Source organism: Mauremys mutica, chromosome 4 (genome assembly GCF_020497125.1).
Source record: "Mauremys mutica isolate MM-2020 ecotype Southern chromosome 4, ASM2049712v1, whole genome shotgun sequence".
Taxonomy (NCBI): Eukaryota; Metazoa; Chordata; order Testudines; family Geoemydidae; genus Mauremys; species Mauremys mutica.
In genome coordinates, this window is record NC_059075.1 from 161386057 (window position 1) to 161404956 (window position 18900).

Consider the following 18900-nt stretch of genomic DNA (forward strand, 5'->3'; position numbering starts at 1 on the left):
TAGCACAGCGCCCCCTACTGAGCCCCCTGCCCTGCCCCCCGCAGCATAGCGCCCCCTACTGAGCCCCCCTGCCCTGCCCCCTGCAGCACAGCACCCCCTACTGAGCCTCTACCCTGCTCCTCGCAGCACAGCGCCCCCTACTGAGCCTCTACCCTGCTCCCTGCAGCACAGCGCCCCCTACTGAGCCCACCACCTTCTTCCTGCAGCACAGCGCTCCCTACTGAGTCCCCACTCCCCCCCACTGAGCTCTCCTGTTCCCTGCAGCACAGAGCCCCCTACCGAGCCCCCTGCCCATTCCCTGCAGCACAGCGCCCCCTACTGAGCCCCCACTCCATCCCCTGCTGAGCCCTCACATACACACACACTCCCTGCAGCACAGAGCCCCTTACGGCTCTGAGCCCCATAAACTTCGCAGGAACCTTCACATCCCAGATCCCCACCCGGGGCCCTTTGGAGAAGCACTGTCAGTAGGAAATACACTTCTGCTCCCGGCAGCCCCAGTCGCACCAGCTTTCCCCTTGCACCGAGGATCTGGCGTGGGAAGAGCTGGGCCTTGCAACCACCCTGCTGCCCCGCCCCAGAGCTGGCTGCATCTCAGCCCTGGGCGAGCCATCCCTGTGCAGCGTGACTGTGTGGCTGTTCCCCTGCTGCCCCACCCCAGAGCTGGCTGCATATCGATGCCCGGCAAGTCATCCCCATGCAGCGGCGTTATGCGGCGGTTCCCCAGTTGCCCCACCCCAGAGGTGGCTGCATCTCAGCGCTGGGCAAGCCATCCCTGTGCAGTGTCACTTTGGGGGAAACCATAGCACAGACGTTACATGTTCATGACTATGACCAGCAAGTGCCATCATTAGTTTCAAGTGTGAACAAGCCCAGGGAGACAAATGTGGCCAGTTCACTCTGCTCAGAGCTGTTGTGTCAGGCTCTCTGCAAACTCTGGCAACTGTCGCACCGGTTGGATGGCTTTCTTTGCAGCCACGAGGACTAGAGAATTAATTTGAAATGAAGGCTGAGGTGCTGCAGAATTTTCTTATTCCACACCACCCTCAGAGACACATCAGCCAGGCTGGGTGTTTGAGAGCAGCGGAGTGGTGTTGTCCTTATGGCCCAGGGAGGATTCCAGGCCTCCTGGGTTCACCTCCCAACACCCTGCGTGACTGTGGGCAAGTCACTGCATTGTGCTGTGCCTCATTTTCCCTTCCTCACCCTGGAGATGTCTTGTCTGTTTAGAGTGTGAGTTATGAGGGTGAGGGACTGGCTCCTCCAGAGCTCAGCGCCCCCATTGTGTGTGCGCTGATCTCAGTGACCCTGGAGAAAATCTGACGAGTGCAGTCAGGGCTGGGTTCGGATCTCAGCGACCCCAACGAACGGCGTCTTTCTTGCCAGCAGCGCTCCACGTGCAATCACTGAGCTGTGAGTCAGAAATCCTGCCCTGGCCCTTCTGCCTGCTTCTCCGCTGCCCGGCATCACGCTGCCTGGACCCCTCCCTCCCTCAGGGCTGGGAGCGCTTGGTAGGGAAAGGGAGGCGTGTATCGGAAATACCTCGCTCTCCTTTCACCCACTGGCCCTCCCTCATGCTGAGCTGGCTCATTACAGCATCTCAGCTGGCAAATGATTGGCTGGTTTGGCAACTTTCCACGGCCCCAGCTGTACACACACACGCGCACGCACACGCACACACTCTGCCAACTTGTATGACTCATTTAGGAAGTATGATAAAAGCCTGAATAGATCCCTGTGCATTCAAATCTGCTCTAACCCTCGACCTCATTCCCCTCCCAGAGCTGGGGAGAAAACCCAGGAGTCCTGGCTCCCAGCCCCCCTGCTCTAACCCACTAACCTTAAATACTCAAAGGAAATACTATCCCTAAATACCCACATAGCCTGTGGAAGTCATTGGCCCAGGATGCGAGTCAGGATTCAGAACAGGAGCTTCACATGGAGATTGGGAAAAGCCAGAGTTAAACTCCTAAGGGTTTAAAACAAATGTTTGGAAGGGGTGTAAATGTCATGCTCCAGGGCTTAAACTGCCCTCTGATTAATGAGGGTCAGGAGGAAAGCGCCCCCAGGAGGACAGAATTGGCCACAATGTCAGACTGGATACCAGGCTAGATGGGCCCACTGGTCTGCCCTCGTTTGGCAGGGAGATGGCAGGATACCAGGCTAGATGGGCATGATTCAGGGTGGCAGGGATGGGGCAGGATACCAGGCTAGATGGGCCTATGGGTCTGACTCTGATCTGGCAGGGGTGGGGTAGGAAATCAGGTTAGATGGGCCCATTGCCATTGTTCTGATCTGGGAAGGGGAGCAGGGTTCGGGTTAGCGTAGGGGTTACGTTAGGGTTAGGGGAGGGGAGCTGGGATAACGTTGGAGCAGGGTTTAGGGGTTAGCGGAATGAAGTCAGGTTCGGGTTAGAATAGGGAGCAGGGCCGGGGAGCCGGTTGGACAATCAGACCTGCTCTGGGGAAACGCTTTACACGGCTAGCGGAGAGCTCAGCTTTAACCAGCGTCCGAGCTCACCTCATCGGCACGACACATTTTGTTAAACTCAGAGAGTTCCCTCTAAAACCGAAGGCCATTCCCAGACAGAAAACGTCATCGTGTTCCAGCTGAGGCTGCTAAGTGCCCTTTAAGACACAACAATCCATGAGAAATACCCAGACATTTAAATCAGGGGGAAATAGCTGGTTTCTTTAGTTGGTTTTGGTCCTGCAATTTACAAAGAGGCAAGGTGGATTCTTCATCATGGACAACTTGTAAATCCGGAGTGGTTTTTATTTTCTTCCTTAGAAGACTTGCTCTGGTTCGAACGGGAATTAATTCAGGGCAGTTGTCTGGCCTCTGTTATCCAGGAGGTCAGCGTAGGTGACCAGAACAGTCCCTTCTGGACTTAGAGTCTGTGGATCTATAACACTGAGCTCTACCCCCACAAGACACCAATGTCCGACGGTACGTCACATGGTGGCCATTTCTCTCTCCCAGGTTCCGCGTTACCCACAAACCTCCGCTCACCAGCCATTTCACCCGGGCCTTGAGGGACCTCCCGGAGGATTACACCCACAGCTCACGCCTCGAGTACCGTCAGCTGATCAACACCTACGGCACCCACTGCATGTCCCAGCTGCAGCTGGGGGGCCGGGTGCGGGACATGATGGCTGTGAGGGTCTGCGAGGTGGCGCTGGACAGGGTGACGGCTGACGAGGTCAAGGACTGTCTGAGCCTAGAGGCCTCCGTCAGCATCGGGGGCGGGAAGGGCAAGGCCGAGGCGGCCTTCAGCCAGTGTGAGGAGCAGAAGAAGAAGCAGAACTTCAAGCGGAGCTTCCATGAGACCTACAGCGAGCGTCACACTGAGGTGACAGGCGGCAACAGCCACACCGACCTGCTGTTCTCTGAGGGGCAGGACGCCGAGGTTTTCTCGACCTGGATGGAGAGCCTCAAAGCCAGCCCCGGCCTGGTGTCCTACTCGCTGCACCCCATCCACACCTTGGTGAGGCAGAACAACCCCAAGCGGGAGGCACTGAGGCAGGCGGTGAGCGAGTATGTCACCGAGAGGGCCCTGTGGAGGAATTGCACCCACAGCTGCCCCCCGGGGACCCGGCGCAGCGCCCATGACTCCTGCTCCTGCATCTGCCCCAGGGACGGCTCCACCAACACCATGTGCTGCTCGCGGGAGCGGAGCCAAGGGAAGCTGACGGTGACGGTGGAGCGGGCCAGCGGCCTGTGGGGCGACTACACCAGCGGCACCGACGCCTACGTCAAGGTCTCCTTCCAGGACCGGGAGGTGCGGACGGCAACCGTGTGGAACACCGACAACCCGGTCTGTGGTCCCCACGGGTGGGGGAGACCAGCCAGCTCCACCTCCAGGTCTCGGACGTGCAACGAGCCGCTGCGCTCCAGGGAGGGTCAGCGCCAGGTCTGGCACCACCCTCCCCCACAGCACCCCATTACCCCAGCACCTCACGCCCCCCCCCCACTCCCTCATCAAACCAACCCCTCCCCCTGCTGCCCCAGTGTTCCTCAAGGGCCCATTGTCTCGACCGGGAAGTGGCAGGTGAAAATGCCTCACCAGGTGCCCAGCTGGCTGCCAGATGCTGGGTCTGGCAGGGCGGCAGCTGGCAGACGAGTGGGGACAAAGGGAGCTCTGGGCTGCTCAGCCTCTGCACTGGGTCTTGCGATCTTGCTGGACCCGCTGGATTTCGATAATCTAGGGGCAGGAGAGCTCTGGGGGCAGGCAGGCTGGAAGTCTCTGCAGGGAGGTGCAGACCCAGGCTGGGGTGTGGGGTAGGGAGTAGGGTCTGGGGTGCCAGGGAATGTATCCCATTGCTAAGGACCTTGCTACCCAGGGCTCCTTGGTTAACCATCCTCTCCCCAAAGATCCCAGCCCTCTACACCCCACAACGGTGCTGTGTGGCTGTTCCCAGCTGCACCACCCTAGAGATGGCTGCACCTCAGCACCAGGTGATCCGTCCCTGGGCAGCATCTCGGTCCAGCTGTTACCCAGCTGACCCACCCCAGAGGTGGCTGCATCTGAGCACTACATGAGCCGTCCCTGTGCGGTGTCACTGTCCAGCTGTTCCCCAGCCACCCCCACCCCAGGGGTGGCTGCATCTCAGCGCCGGGTGAGCCATCCCCATGCAGCATCACTGAGCAGCTACTTCACAGCTGTCACACCCCAGGGGTGGCTGCATCTCAGCATCAGATGAGCCGTCACAACATTATAAACAGACCTGGTTCCACGGCCTGTTATTAAGGTTGCCCAAAGCTTCACGTTACAAGACCCCGTTTCCAGTTGCCTGGAACTTTGGCAAACTTTACCCAAAACGCTGGAGTAAATGGGGACAAGGAGGCTGGAGAGATTGGGTCAGGAGAGAAACTGTGACTGGGGGCTGGAGAGGGAAGGCTGGGGCTGGCTGGGCAGCGAGACTGGGACTGGGAGCTGGGGAGGAGACTGGGGCTGGCTGGTTGAAGCTCCTCTGCATTGCTACCTGCTCATAACACAGCTCTGCACTAAGACAATGACTATAATCCAGTCTCATGCTTCAGGGCTTCCGCTGGTCACCTGCAGGGGTCAGGAAGGAATCCCTTCCCCCGACATGCACAATTGACCAGTACCCGGGATTCCCCACCCCAGCCCCAATTCCTCTGAAGCATCAGAGATCAGCCACAGCTGGAGAACAGACACCGGCTGGTTCAGTGCTCTGAGCTGTCCAGAAAACCCTCATTCTGGCTGCCTGGCCGGTGGGACAGAGTTGCCAGATATGGGGCTGGGAAGGAATTTTCCCCCAATCCTGCTTGGTCAGACTGACAGGGACCATGGGAGCTTTTCGCCTCCCTCTGCAGCTGGCAGCTGCTGGCTGGGATATCTCACCTGCCACAGCAAGGGCCCCGGGCATGGGTGGCACCCGGGTCCTGTTCCCTGCCCCCGGCACAGCCTGGCCTGCTGAGGGCTGAATGCTTCGGTCAATCCCAAGGGGTGGGCTGGATACAAAGTTAGCTGGTGAAATTCTCTGGCCTGGGCTCACAGGGCGTCAGACTAGATCCTCTAATCTTCCAGCCTCAACTCTGTGAAAGTGCAAAGGATGCTGGGAATGAGGGTAGAGGCATAATGGGACTGGGGGGGAAGAGGTAAGGGGAGCCCATAGGGTCAGTGGGGGAAGGATAGAGGCAGCAGTATCCCCTTGTAACGAGTTGGACTCGCCCCTGCGGCGCCTCCTACTGGTCGTCCTCAGGAATTAGCTCAGCCCAGTGTCCAGAGCGCCCTCTGCAGGCCGGTGATCCGCCTTCCAACTACAGGCAGAAAGAGAATGACGGGGCTCCTGGCTCACTGCCTCTTATAGTGGCCAGCTGGGCCTGACTGGGACCTGGCTGCAGCTGGACCTGCTTTCTCCCAATCAGCCCAGGCTTCTTGCCCCAGCTACAGCCCTCTCCTGGGCTGTTCCAAGCCCTGAAGGGCAGGAGCGGGTAACCACCCCGCTACACCCCTTTTCCAATGCTCCCCATGGCACCCTAGAATGCCCAGCTGCCCTCACCCTTCTCCACGTGTCTACGGTCCATCTCTCAGACCACTCACAGCACCCAGAGTTCCCCCCACTCCTGCCCGCCCAGCGATCCTCAATGGCCCATTATCACAATGAGGAAGTGGCAGGTGGAACGGCTTTGGCAGCTGGCTCCTGCAGATGTTGATCTACAGGGTGGCACCTCGCTGGTTAAATTGGGGCTGAGACACGGGGGCGAAGGCAGATCTGGGCAGCTCGGCCTGTGGCCGGTGAACGTGAGCTGGATCCTAAGACAGGAGCCCTGCGCTTCACGGGATCCACCGGAGACGGTAATCTAGGGGGCAGGGGACTAGGGGGGTGGGCTGGGAGGGGCAGATCCAGGCTGGGGTGACGGGCTCTGGGGCAAAGGGTGGGGCTGGCATGATGGGGAATTTAGGGGCAAAGCACCGTACCCCACTGATGACCACTGTGCTATTCAGGGCTCCCTGGCTAATCATTTTCTCAAAGACCGCAGCCCTCATCTGTGCCCCCCAGTCCTGGTAGGCAGCTGTTCCCCCTCCCCAGAGGTGGCTGCATCTCAGCTCCAGGTGAGTCATTTTGGCATTGCAGACTGTGCTGGTAGCCCCAGCCTGCTATTAAAGCTAACCCAGGCTAACCCAGGTATGACATTCTTTCCAGTTGACTCTTCCTTACCAGACTTTAACTATTGGAGCTGAAATTTTCCATGCTGGTGGGTGTCTACCACAAGCTGAATATTCGGGGAGAATTTCAGCCAAAACAATGAATCCATTCCCAAGAGAGAGGCAAGAAAAATTACAGCGTTTCGCCCACGTTAAAACATTTCTTGCCATCTTTTTTTAACAGCTCTAGTGGCCTGGTCCCAGGCGGTGGGGGTAGGGAGTCAGCCTTTGTGCCAGGCCGGTGTCTCTTGCTGTCACTATGAAAATCGGTCCAAATTTGGCCGCGTGAGAAGCCTTCGAAAATGTGGCATCTGCGCATGCTCAGAAGACACTTCGCAAGAGCTAAAATCTCGTCGCCGTTCTGGCCGCACTGAACATGCTCCAGCCCAGGGCTGCAGGGCCGGAGCAGGACTGTGCCTGTAATTTCTCCTCCGGACCGGGCTGGGGCCGGGCAGCCGAACAGAGAGCCGGGAGCCTGCTGCTTCTGGGGTCTTACTGACCCTGCAGTCCTGGCACCCAGGCAGTGCAGAGGAGGAAGCGTCTGATCCAAACACAGATGATAAACACTAGAGCAAGGGGGGAGCTGGAAGGAGCAGACTCGGGCGAGGAGTTGGGAGAGACCAGGGGGACAGAGACGCTGTGACGGGGAGATGGAGGAGGGGCGGGAAGCTGGGATGGAGATCCGGCAGGCGGTGGGAAGGCTGGGGCTGGTTGGACAAGGAGACTGGGACGAGGAGCCGGGGTGGGGAAGAGACAGGACTGGCACGGGCTGGAGAGGATGGGGGAGAAGGGGGTCCAGTTTTGGGGGCAATGGGCGGGAGATTCTGTGCCCACGAGAGCGCTCCGCCCTCCTGAGCCTGGATGGGAGCCCAGGATCCCCAAGTCAGTGTCTTCTGCTGGGGAAGGTAAATTACCCAGAGGGTTGCACGTGTCATTGCTTCTGCTGTCTGAGCTCAAAGCACCGTCCCCCTCGGCTCCTCGCATCCTTCTGCCCTCCCACAAGCTGCCCGGGGGCCTCCTCCCATCCCCCTCAAGTTCAGGGCATCCATGACAGGGGCTGCGTGTGCCCCCGCTCCTGCCTTCCCCCCATTCCCATTACTTTTGTGGCTGGCTGGCAGATCAGTTAGTCAGGGTGTCAACAGACTGAGCTGGGCGATGCTGGGACGGGTTAATTTCTGTCATCGACCGGGTCCTTGACCTACTGACCATTCCTGATTCAGCTGATCCTGCTGGCTCTGCTAACCGGATGCCGGGGGCTCTGGGCATCCCCCGTCTCCTTCTCCTGGGTTTCCGACTTCCCCCCAACATGTGCAGGGCTCTGCCCGGCGATGCCTAGAACAGTGGCTGAAATTTGGGAACTGATCGGCTGCGACATCGAAACCGAGAACAGGCCGATCTGTTTATTGCAGTGGTGTTGCAGCCAGGTTGGTCCTGCTGTAATAGAGAGACAAGGCGGGTGAGGGGATATCGATTATTGGACCAGCTTCTCCTGGAGAGAGAGACAAGCTGTCGGGCTGCACAGAGATCTTCTTCCTGAGACATGAAGAACCCTGGGGAGCTGAAGGCTGGTCTCTCTCCCTCCCAGAAGCTGGTGCAATCAACGATATTTTCCTTGTCTCACTATAATGTTTATGATGCTACCATAGAAGCCTAAACTGAGATCAGGTCTCCCCTTGTGCCGGGCGCTGCACAGACCCCGCTGACTGAGATCAAGGCGTCGTTGCGACGGGCACTGTCCAGACACACAGGGAGAGAAAGTCCCTGTCCTGAACCTCTAACCCAACAAAGGCAGGATTATTCTCCCCATTTTACAGATGGGGAAAGTGGGGCCCAAAGAGATTCGGAGCCTTGTCCAACATCACACGGGGTCTGTGGCAGAGCCAGGAATAGAATCCAGGAGTACTCGTACCATTTCAGCTCCTTACGCGCCAGGCTAACGTTCCTCTAAGCTCTCTTCTGTGTTCTCACTAGTGAGACAGAACAGCCAACAGATAGGAAAATCCACACTGCAAGTTACCTGCCTGGAAAGAAATAACGATTATTTATTATCTGTATTACGGATGCACCTGGGAACCCCGGTGATGGACCAGGACCACATTGCACTAAATAGGCATTGAAAATATTGTCCTGAAATCTGCACATAAACTGTGGAACTCATTGGCACAGGATAGGACTAGGGCCAAGAGTTTAGCAGGATTCCAAACGGGACCTTTCCTTGGAGAATAGGAATGCCAGAATTATACTCCTAAGGGATTTAAATACAATTGTTTAAAAGGGATGTAAGTCTCATGCTTCCCAGTCTGAACTCACCTCTGATTAACGAGGGGCAGGGGGAATTGGCCTCTGTTAGAGATGGCACACTGGATAGATGGGCCCTTGGGTCTGATCTGGGGTGGTAGAGAAGGGGCAGGATACCAGGCTAGATGGGCCCATGAGTCTGATGTGGGTCTGATTGGGCTGATGAAACCCTAGAAAATGACCCTTAATCGGTGGCTAAATGTAACAAAATACACCACTTTCAATGTCCACTAGGGGGCCCCAGGGGTTCCTATGGTGAGGCCATTCATAGAGCCAACACTTGCTGGCGCTGAGAGCCACCATCTGGGAACACACCACTGCCTAGAGGCCACCTTCAGTCAGAGCAGCAGCCCACTAATGTAATCTCAACCTACAGGGCACGTGCATCTCCTCCCCCTAGTGGTTAGTACAGCTACTACTACTGCAAGAGAAAGGGGTGGGGCTATGCAAATTAACAAATGCATGTTCAAACATGCAAATTTCATCTCCATATCATTTGCATAAAGACACCAGGTTCCAGGAACCCAGAACCTCAGCAGATGTGATATAAGCTCTGGTTGACAAAAAGACAGTGGTAATTGAATGCCTCCTGCTCTCTCTGTCTCTCTCCATATAAGTAAGTTAACCTGTGGAACTGCCTGCTACCGAATTATGATTTATTCAGGAACTCTTTATGTCTCTCTCTGTAGGGGGTTTCTGAGACTGACGTCCCATCTTGTGCAAGGGACCCCACCACACCAGCCATGCCCAAACCTAGTGCCTTCGTGCTCCTGCTCCTATTCCTCCTTCCTGTGGTCTCCCCCGAATGCCAGACAGGCACGGCTGCTGCCTGCATGAAAGCAACCTTCGTGCCTGGGCACAACCTAGTGGGGGAGGGGATTGATGTGACCACACTGGGCCTGACGGGGGCCTACTTGGTGGATACCAGCCAGTGGCGCGGCCCGAATGGCACCTGCACCCTGTGCCGGAACCCGCTGCAGGGAGGGCAGTGGCAGAGGCTGCCACTGGCCGCGGTGGACTGGAGGGTCCGAGTCTCATGCCAACGAAAGCTCAGCAGCTCGGTGCAGCAGTCAGCGATGGGCATGATGGAGTCAGCGGCATCCGTGGTGCAGAACAACTGGAAGGTGGGGCTGAAAGTGCCCGTGGTGCCCAAGGTTAATGTCCAGGTGGGGCTGGCCGGCTCACGCTCCAAACTGGCCGAATTCGTCACGCAGAAGTCACTGAAGGACAAATACACCTTCATAAGGCATGAGGTTTCCTGCCAATATTATGGGTAAGAACCAGCTTGGACACCTCCCAGTCGGGGGATGGCTTGCCTGGCACTGAGATGCAGCTAGCTCTGGGGAGGGGCAGATGGGTAACAACTGCACAGTGATGACACACCGGGATGTCTCGCCCAGTGCTGAGATGCAGCCGCCTCTTGGGTGGAGCAGCTAAGAAACAGCTGGACAGTGGTACCACTCAGCCATCCAGGGCCTTTCCCTTGTAGGGGGCTGTCTTGTTCTGGGGTGTGATCCAGGCCAGTGACGGATTGTGTCACTGCCTGACCTGTAACCTGATCTGGGCCTGGCTAGCTATGGGGGATTTTCTAATTGTCCCATAAATTCTTTGGGTCCCTGGGGCAGGTTCCGGGTCAGCGAGAAACCTCCACTCACCAGCCATTTCACCCAGGTGGTGAAGAACCTTCCCAGCCTGTACAACAAGACTTCCAAGCCAGAGTACCAACATCTGATTCACACCTACGGCACCCACTATGTGTCCCAGGCATCCCTGGGGGGCCGGGTGCGGGACGTGACTGCGGTGCGGGTCTGCCAGGCGGCGCTGGATGGGCTGACCGTCAGCGAGATCAGGGACTGTCTGAGCATGGAGGCGGCCGTGAATATTGGGGTGGCCTCATTGCAATTCAGCTTCAGCAAGTGCAAGGAGAAGAAAAATAAGTGGAAATTCCATCAGAGTTTCCACGAGAGGTACCAGGAGCGCCACGTGCAGGTGGAAGGAGGGAAGAACACGGTCGACCTGCTCTTCTCCAACAATAACGCTGGGGACTTCTCAGCCTGGGTGAAGACCCTGGAGTCCCTCCCTGGCCTTCTCACTTATTCTTTGAGGCCGATCCACACCTTGCTGGGGCAGGACGACCCCAAGCGGGAGGCCCTGGGGCAGGCAGTGAGTGAGTACATCGCCGCGAGGGCCCTGCAGATGGATTGCACTAAGAGCTGCCCAGCGGGGACCCAGCGCAGCGCCCTCGACCCCTGCTCCTGCGTCTGTCCCGGAGACAGCTCCACCAACACCGTGTGCTGCTCGCAGCAACGGGGCCTGGCGAGGCTGACGGTAACTGTGGAGCGGGCAAATGGCCTGCGGGGCGACCCCATCGGTGCTACTGATGCCTACATCAAGGTCTTCTTTGCGGGGAGGGAGATCCGGACTGGCATCATCGGGAACAACAACAATCCTGTTTGGAACAGACACATGGACTTCGGCACCATCCATGTCACCATCGCCAGCCAGTTCCGTGTCGAGGTCTGGGACAAAGACAAGTGGAGGGATGACCTGCTGGGGGCCTGCAACATCCCACTGAAGTCTGGGGGGCCCCATCACAGGGAGTGCTACCTGAAACACGGCCGCATCTGGTTCCGTTATACTCTGCCCTGTGGGCCCAACCTTCGGGGCCAGATCTGTTCTGAGTATGTTCCCCAGCCCCCGCAACACAGCATAATCAAAGGGAAGGAGCCCTTCTGGTGAGCGCAATGGGTAGGGAATTGAAGAGGGACATGGGTGTGCATTGGTCAACAGTGCTCCCTGTCCCTCAAAGCATTTCCTAGCTCCCACTCTGCTGACGCTACTGGGCTTCATGCTGTCATTTCTGCTCGGGAATTGGTGTCTCTTATGCCCATAACAGCCTCCTCCCTTCCACGGACCAGTCACCCTCACAACTCTCTCTGGAAAGGCATCCCATCACTAACTGCCTATTCCTGAGCCATTGAACCAGTACATACATTGACTGTCTCCAACCAACCAACCAACCAACAAACCAACCCACTACTGTATGTATCCAGTGCATCCAAGCTATCCATCCATCCATCAATCGAACCAACTAACCAACCTATGTATCTATCCAGAACATCCAGAAAATCTCTCCAACCAGTCAGCCAAGAAATCAACTATCCAGTGTCTGTATCCAGTACATCCAATGTATCCTTCAAACCAATTAACCAATGAATGTATCAATGTCATCCAAGCAATCCATCTAATCAACTAATGTATGTATCCCCTACATCCAACATCTCCATCCAGCCAGTCAATCAACCAATCATTGTATCCAGTGCTTCCAACATATTCAAGCAAGCAACCAATATATGTATCCAGTGCATCTAATGCTAATATAACATTGGCAATTGGTAGCATTCACAGTTAACACCCAGGAGGACATGCCACAGGGCTATTGATTCAGATTGTTAGCAGATTCCAGGAGATGGCCTTGCATTGGGGTCACATTGGAAAGGACAAATCCCCATAACTCTGGGATTAAAGATTATTCCAGGCTCACACCTACCTGCATCTGCCGAAAGCCAAGATTAATAGCGCCATGGTGCAGTTAACGGGTGAATGCGGATTGTTAACTCTGAACCCTACTGACTGAAAATTAAATAGTTCCAGCATGGAAAACTGCCAGGCAGCTTTGCAGCTGCACCACAAAATGATTTGCTTCTGGGAGGCTTCCAGATCTCTGGCTGTTGCATCTCAGTGCGTCTCGTGCGGGCATGGACAAAGCCCAACAACCAATGTGATTGGTAGCAGAGTCATTTATTTCTCTCCAGCATACTTCTTATATACAATTATGGCAAGCAATCAAGCAATTGCTAATTGGTTAATAAAATACACATAGGCACAGCTATAACTTCATTGGATAATTGTCATCCTGTACAACCTTCTGATTTATTATCCTGTTTATGGCCTACTAGCAGTGAGAACCAGCCAAGGCCAGCATCTCACTACACAGCTCACAGCCTAATTAGCCCGTCCTTGAAGCCTACATGCCTTAGCTTCCCACACTCCCATCCGCCAAGTTAGCAATACATTCCGACATCTGGCTCTTTGCAAACGTGTCTCTCTGCCTCAATAAATATTTGTGAAAGGAAGTTTGTAGACAGGAAGCCTCGTCATTCCTCTAACCCCACTGGGCTTGACCAAGATGGAGCAGATTAGAGATGAGCAGGTGCACTACATATTTGAGGACACTGGGGGGGAGCACTGGGCTGGAGGGGAGCGAGGCATGGCAAGACAGGGGAGCTTGACAGCCGGATGAATTTGCTGCAATGGGGAATCCAGTGTGATGTAGCTAATGCCAGTCAAGGGAAGCATTTCTTTCAGGGACATAGTGGGGTGGGTAGGAAAGGGAGCCAAGAAGACAGACAGGTTTATTATGGGGTATTACTAGTGCACAGCTGATATTTGCAGGTTAATAATATTGCCAATGTATCCTGGAGGGGATATGCAGCTTCTCCCATCTACAAGCCATATATAGGACCAGCTAGTACCGGGGGGCGGGGATTGGGATGCATGGCAGTAGAAGGCGGTGTGCTGCAGGAAATGCCTCGGTAGGGGGTGCTGTCCTCTGACATTAAGCACTGATCCCAATGCCCCAGTGTGGCACTAGGGGGCACTATGCTGCAGACTGCAGGGTAGGGGGCGCTCTCCCTTGGCCATCGGTGCTGGCCCCAGTGCCCCAGTGTGGTGCTAGGGGGCGCTGTGCTGCCAGGAACGGGACAGGAGGTGAACACTGATGGATGGAAAATGGTTTACAAAGATATCGGTTACTTCTATCTAACTCTCTTGCTAACGAAATCCTTGCTGTTCCTTAAAGGGCTCCATTTTCCGGGTAATGATTTTAACAGGATATTGGAGTGTGGTTGTCACTGAAGATAGAAGCCACTCTCCTGTTGAACACCAGAACTACATGTCATGCCTACCCTCGAAACTTTCACTGTCAGATCTTTTGTCTGGGCCACCCAAGAGGCTGTGTCTGCAGAAGATAATGGGGCATTTTGGGTAGGCTTCCCGGTATCCCCCATGTCACCATCTGGTGTAATGCTTCATGGGACATTTTTTTCAGTGCGGGTAGGTTACCAGTTGTAGGCGCGTCAGTCTTGGAGGAAGGCTACGCCTCCTCGCTCTTGGGCCCTTGACAAGACAAGGAGAGAATTAGTCCTGGCCCCTTAGGTAGAGCTCAGAAACAAGTTAACAACCAACAGTTTGGGGGCTCAGGCCTTCAGGTTGGATGGAGTAATAAACAGTCTGACACCCTGACTCTGGCAGATGTTAGACAAACACTGGCCTCTTGGCCTAAGGTGAGGAAACTGGCACCCCAGGAGTGGGGTGGCTGCCGGGGGTAGGGGGATCCAGGCCCACCCTACTCCACCAGGTCCCAGCCCAGGGCCCGAACAGTGGCGGATGGATCCACCATTGGGTCAGCAGGGATCCAACCACAACACGCTGAGCCCAAGCGCTGGTTAAAGCTGTCTCTCCGCTGGCCATGTAAAATGTTTCCCCGAAAGCTGCTCTGATTGTCCAACCGGCTCCCCGGCCCTGCTCCCTATTCTAACCTGAATCTGACTCCATTACTCCAGCCCTAAACCCGGCTCTAACATGATCCCAGCTCCCCTCCCCTAACCCTAATGTAACCCCTACGCTAACCCTACCCCTGCTCCCCTTCCCAGATCGGATCATTGAGAATGGGCCCATCTAACCCAATATCCCACCCCATCCCTGCCACCCCAGATCACAGTCAGACCCATGCGCTGATGTAACCTAGTATCCCGCCTCCTCCCTGCCACTCTGAATCACACCCATCAGCCCACCTAGCCCAGTATCCTGCCATCTCCCTGCCACCCCAGGTCAGACCAGTGGGCCCATCTAGCCTGGTATCCAGTCTTACACTGTGGCCAAATCTGGAATAACCTGCCCTCCTGGGGGTGCTTTCCTCCTGACCCTCATTAATCAGAGGGCAGTTTAAGCCCTGGAGCATGACATTTATACTCCTTCCAAACATATTTATTTTAAACCCTTAGGAGTGTAACTCTGGCTCTTCCATTCCCCATATAAAGATCCTATTCCGAATCCTGACTCACATCCTGTGCCAATGAGTTCCACAGGCTGCCTGGGTATTTAAAGATAGTATTTTCTTTCAGTATTTAAGGTTAGTGGGTTAGAGCAGAGGGGGCTGGGAGCCAGGACTCCTGGCTTCCATCTCCAGCCCTGGGAAAGGAATGAGGTCTAGAGGGTTAGAGCAGATTCGAATGCACAGGGATCTATTCAGGCTTTCATTATATTTAATAAATGAGCCATACAAATTGGCAGAGCCCACGTGTGTGTCCATCTGTGTTCAGGTGGGGGCATGGAAAACTGCCAAATGAGCCAATCATTTGTCAGCTGAGATGCTGAGATGAGCCGGCCAGGTGACACATTTCCCATCTGCACCTCCGTTTCCCTACAAAGCACATCCCCTCCCATGATGTCGGGAGGGGACGGGGTGTCGTGATGCCAGACAGCAGGGAAGCAGCCAGAAGGGCAAGGGCAGGATTTCTGACTAACAGCTCAGTCATTGAAAGTGGAGTGTGAGGGGCAAATTCCTCAGTCGCTGCCGGCAAGAAAGACACGGCTCGTTAGGGTCACTGAGACCAGAACCCGGCCCTGACTCCACTGGCGTCAGATGGGTCACTCACTCCGCATTTTCTCCAGGGCCACTGAGATCAGCACACACACAATGCGGGCCCTGATCTCTGTAGGAGCTGGTCCCTCACCCTCATAATTCACAGTCCAAACAGACAAGACAAACTGAGGGTGAGGAAGGGAAACTGAGGCACAGCATGATTCAGTGACTTGCCCATGGTCACACAGCGTGTTGGGAGGAAAACCCAGGAGTCCTGGGATCCCTCCCTGGGCCATAGACACAACAGCATTCCCCTGTTCTCCAACACCCAGCCTGGCTGATGCATCTCTGAGGGTGGACCCTCACCCCCATGATAACCCTCATGCTATAACGTCCTGACCTCATTATAACCTCAATCCTATGATAACTTTAACCGCCTGTCCCTAACCCCCATGACCCCATCTTATCCCTCCAGCTCTAACCCACTAGACCCCACTCCCCAACCACAGCTGGGATAGGACCCAGGAGTCCGGGCTCCCAGCCTCATTCTCATTCCACATGCCCAGGGGAGGGGAGGCTGGTGTTTTGCTGTGTGTCTTACCTGCTTGGTTCTGACTGCCCTGGGAGTGAAGAAAGAGAAGGGGAAGATATTAGGATGTTGGTGGTGCCATTGCTGGGGTCTGACACGATGTGTCTGGGGGGATGAGTGCCGGTAGCTTCACCCATAAATCTCAGGCTACACCCACTCTCCTGAAACAGCCCTGCTATCCTTAGCAACCGTTAAAAATCTTAGCAGAGTCACTATTCAGCTTGCCATCTGTAGGTTCCAGAGTTAACAATCCCTATTGCTCTGAATGGGGTGGCTGAGGAGTGAAAGCAGAACTAGGGGCTAGATAGGCAGGGGCATCTATGAATGGTGAAGGGGTTGGATCCCCCTGTTATTCACTAGCCCAATTTGCTTCCCTGCAAGCCCATCTCTCTCTCCTCGCCCCCGGGGATGCAGGGTCCAGGCGCTCATCTCCACTCCACCCCACACTCACCCTGCGCCAGGCTCATCGCCAGCAGTGCAGTGACCAGCAGGGAGCAGAGATGCCCCATGATCCAGCCTCGCCTGGTCCCATCTTGGCCAAACCCAGCTGCTTCCATCGCTCCAACCAAATACCAGCTGGGGACTGAACTCCCTGGGCAGGTTTTTATAGACACCAGCTCCTGCCTCTGCCCTCCCCAGGTCTACAGAACAGATGTGACCGGTCCCACAACGAGCCATTCAAGGAAACAAATGCTGCTGAATTCAGCACGAACTTCTCATGCTGCTCTGCCTGGAATTGTCCCAAACATAAAAGTACAGTGGCCAAGGTTAACATGGGGAGATTTTCACTTCCGAGTATCCTTAGCAATTGATTTTGCCAAGAACAGTTGGCCAGTGACAGATGCCCGGCAAAGGTAAGATTGTAATAGGGGTACGGTTATCGGTGGGGTTCATAGAGTCTAACCTGAGAAGGCACCACTCTAATAATCCAGTCTGACCCCTGGCATAACACAGGCCAGAGACCTGCCCCCAACTAACCCCTTGAGCAGAACTTTCAGAACAACTGCCGGTCATGATGCAAAAATGGTCAGTGATGGAAAATCCACCCCAACCTTTGGTTAATTGTCCCACTGGTTATTTACTCTGGCTGTGAAAAAATTACACCTTATTTCCAGTCCGAATTTCTCTAGCTTCAGCTTCCAGCCATTGGATTCTGTTTGACCTTCCTCTGCTAGACAGAAGAGCCCAGTATTAAATATTTGTTCCCCGCGGTATTTCCAGACTGGGATCAAGTCACCCACAAACGGTCTCTTTTTTAAGCTCCATAGATTGCGCTCCTTGAGCCTATCACTCTAAGGCAGGTTTTCTAATCCTTCAGTCATTCTCACGGCTCTTCTCTGACCCCTCACACTGCCCGTGTCCTGGCCAGCGGGCCGGGGGGCTCTGCATTTTAATTTAATTTTAAATGAAGCTTCTTCAACATTTTGAAAACTTTATTTACTTTACATACAACAATAGTTTAGTTATCTATTATAGGCTTATAGAAAGAGACCTTCTAAAAACGTTACAATGTATGACTGGCACGCGAACCCTTAAATCAGAGTGAATAAATGAAGACTCAGCCCAGCATTTCTGAAAGGCTGCCGACCCCTGGTGTAGTGTTTTAACCATAATATCGTGTGGCGCCAATTGATACGCATGGCAGGAGTTTACAGATATTACGTTACCTGTATTGCCTTTATCAATGAAACTTGGAACCTCATCAAAAAAGCTAGAGAGACAAGGCGGGGGAGGGAATATCTTTTATTGCACCAGCTTCTGCTGGGGAGAGACAAGCTTTCCAGCTGACGCAGAGCTCTTCTTCAGGCCTGGGAAACCTTATCAAAGTGTCACTGCTAAATACAAGCCTGAACCCTTTAGTATATGTAGTTAACATGTATTGCAAGGGGCCGGTCGAGGGAAAGAGGTTCGTGAACACCTCTCCAGGCACGGGGAGGAAAGGAGGAGTAATCAGCTGAGGGGGCGGGTGGATGACAGATTGTTGTAATAAGCCATAAATTCAGTGTCTTTGTTCAGTCCGTGATTTTTAGTGTCTAGCGAAGTTGTGAATTTAAGACACGGGATTTATGGCTTATTACAACAACCTGTCACCCACTAACAACCCCCCCTCACTCCGTACCCCCTCCCTACCTTCCAGTGACTGAACCAGTGTTAACAGGCCTCTCCACCTCGAATGGTGCCTTGAAATATCTGGCAACTAATTGTGTTAAACAAACTGTTCCACCTTGTATTTAGCAGTGACACTCTGAGGTAGTTTCCCAGATAGTGTGAAAATCGGGACAGTCCTGATTTTTGGGTCTTTTTCTTCTATAGGCTCCTATTACCCCCACCCCCCACCCCAGACCTGATTTTTCACATTTGCTGCCTGGTCACCCTGTTCCCAGACCTGTGTGTGCTTGAAAGCTTGTCTCCCTCACCTACAGCCGTTGGTCCAAGAAAACACATTAACTCTCCCACCTTGTCTCTCTAATACCCTATGACCAACATGGCTACAACAACGCTGCGTACAAAAGAAAACATCTGTTGGTTTGACAGAATCTGTTTTCCATAAGCCCACGTTGATTTGCATTAATTCTATTACTCTCCTTTAGTGCTTTATTAATCAAGTCCCATCTCAGCCACTCTGTGATTTTGCCCAGGGTTGAGGTCAGGCTGACAGGCCTATACTTACCTGCATCATCCCACTTACCC

General features: G+C 54.6%; 2 protein-coding genes across 2 annotated transcripts; both read left to right on the forward strand.

The window, feature by feature from the left end:
- The first annotated feature begins 2394 nt into the window (after nt 1-2394).
- Nucleotides 2395-4505, forward strand: LOC123369227 (perforin-1-like). Its single transcript, XM_045014583.1, has 3 exons — nt 2395-2399; nt 2983-3913; nt 4422-4505. Exons 1-3 carry the CDS (start codon nt 2395-2397, stop codon nt 4503-4505), a joined length of 1020 nt encoding a protein of 339 aa, XP_044870518.1.
- A 5212-nt stretch (nt 4506-9717) lies between these two features.
- On the forward strand, nt 9718-11713 carry LOC123368096 (perforin-1-like). The gene is made up of 2 exons (XM_045012591.1): nt 9718-10247; nt 10600-11713. Exons 1-2 carry the CDS (start codon nt 9718-9720, stop codon nt 11711-11713), a joined length of 1644 nt encoding a protein of 547 aa, XP_044868526.1.
- The last annotated feature ends 7187 nt before the right edge of the window (nt 11714-18900 follow it).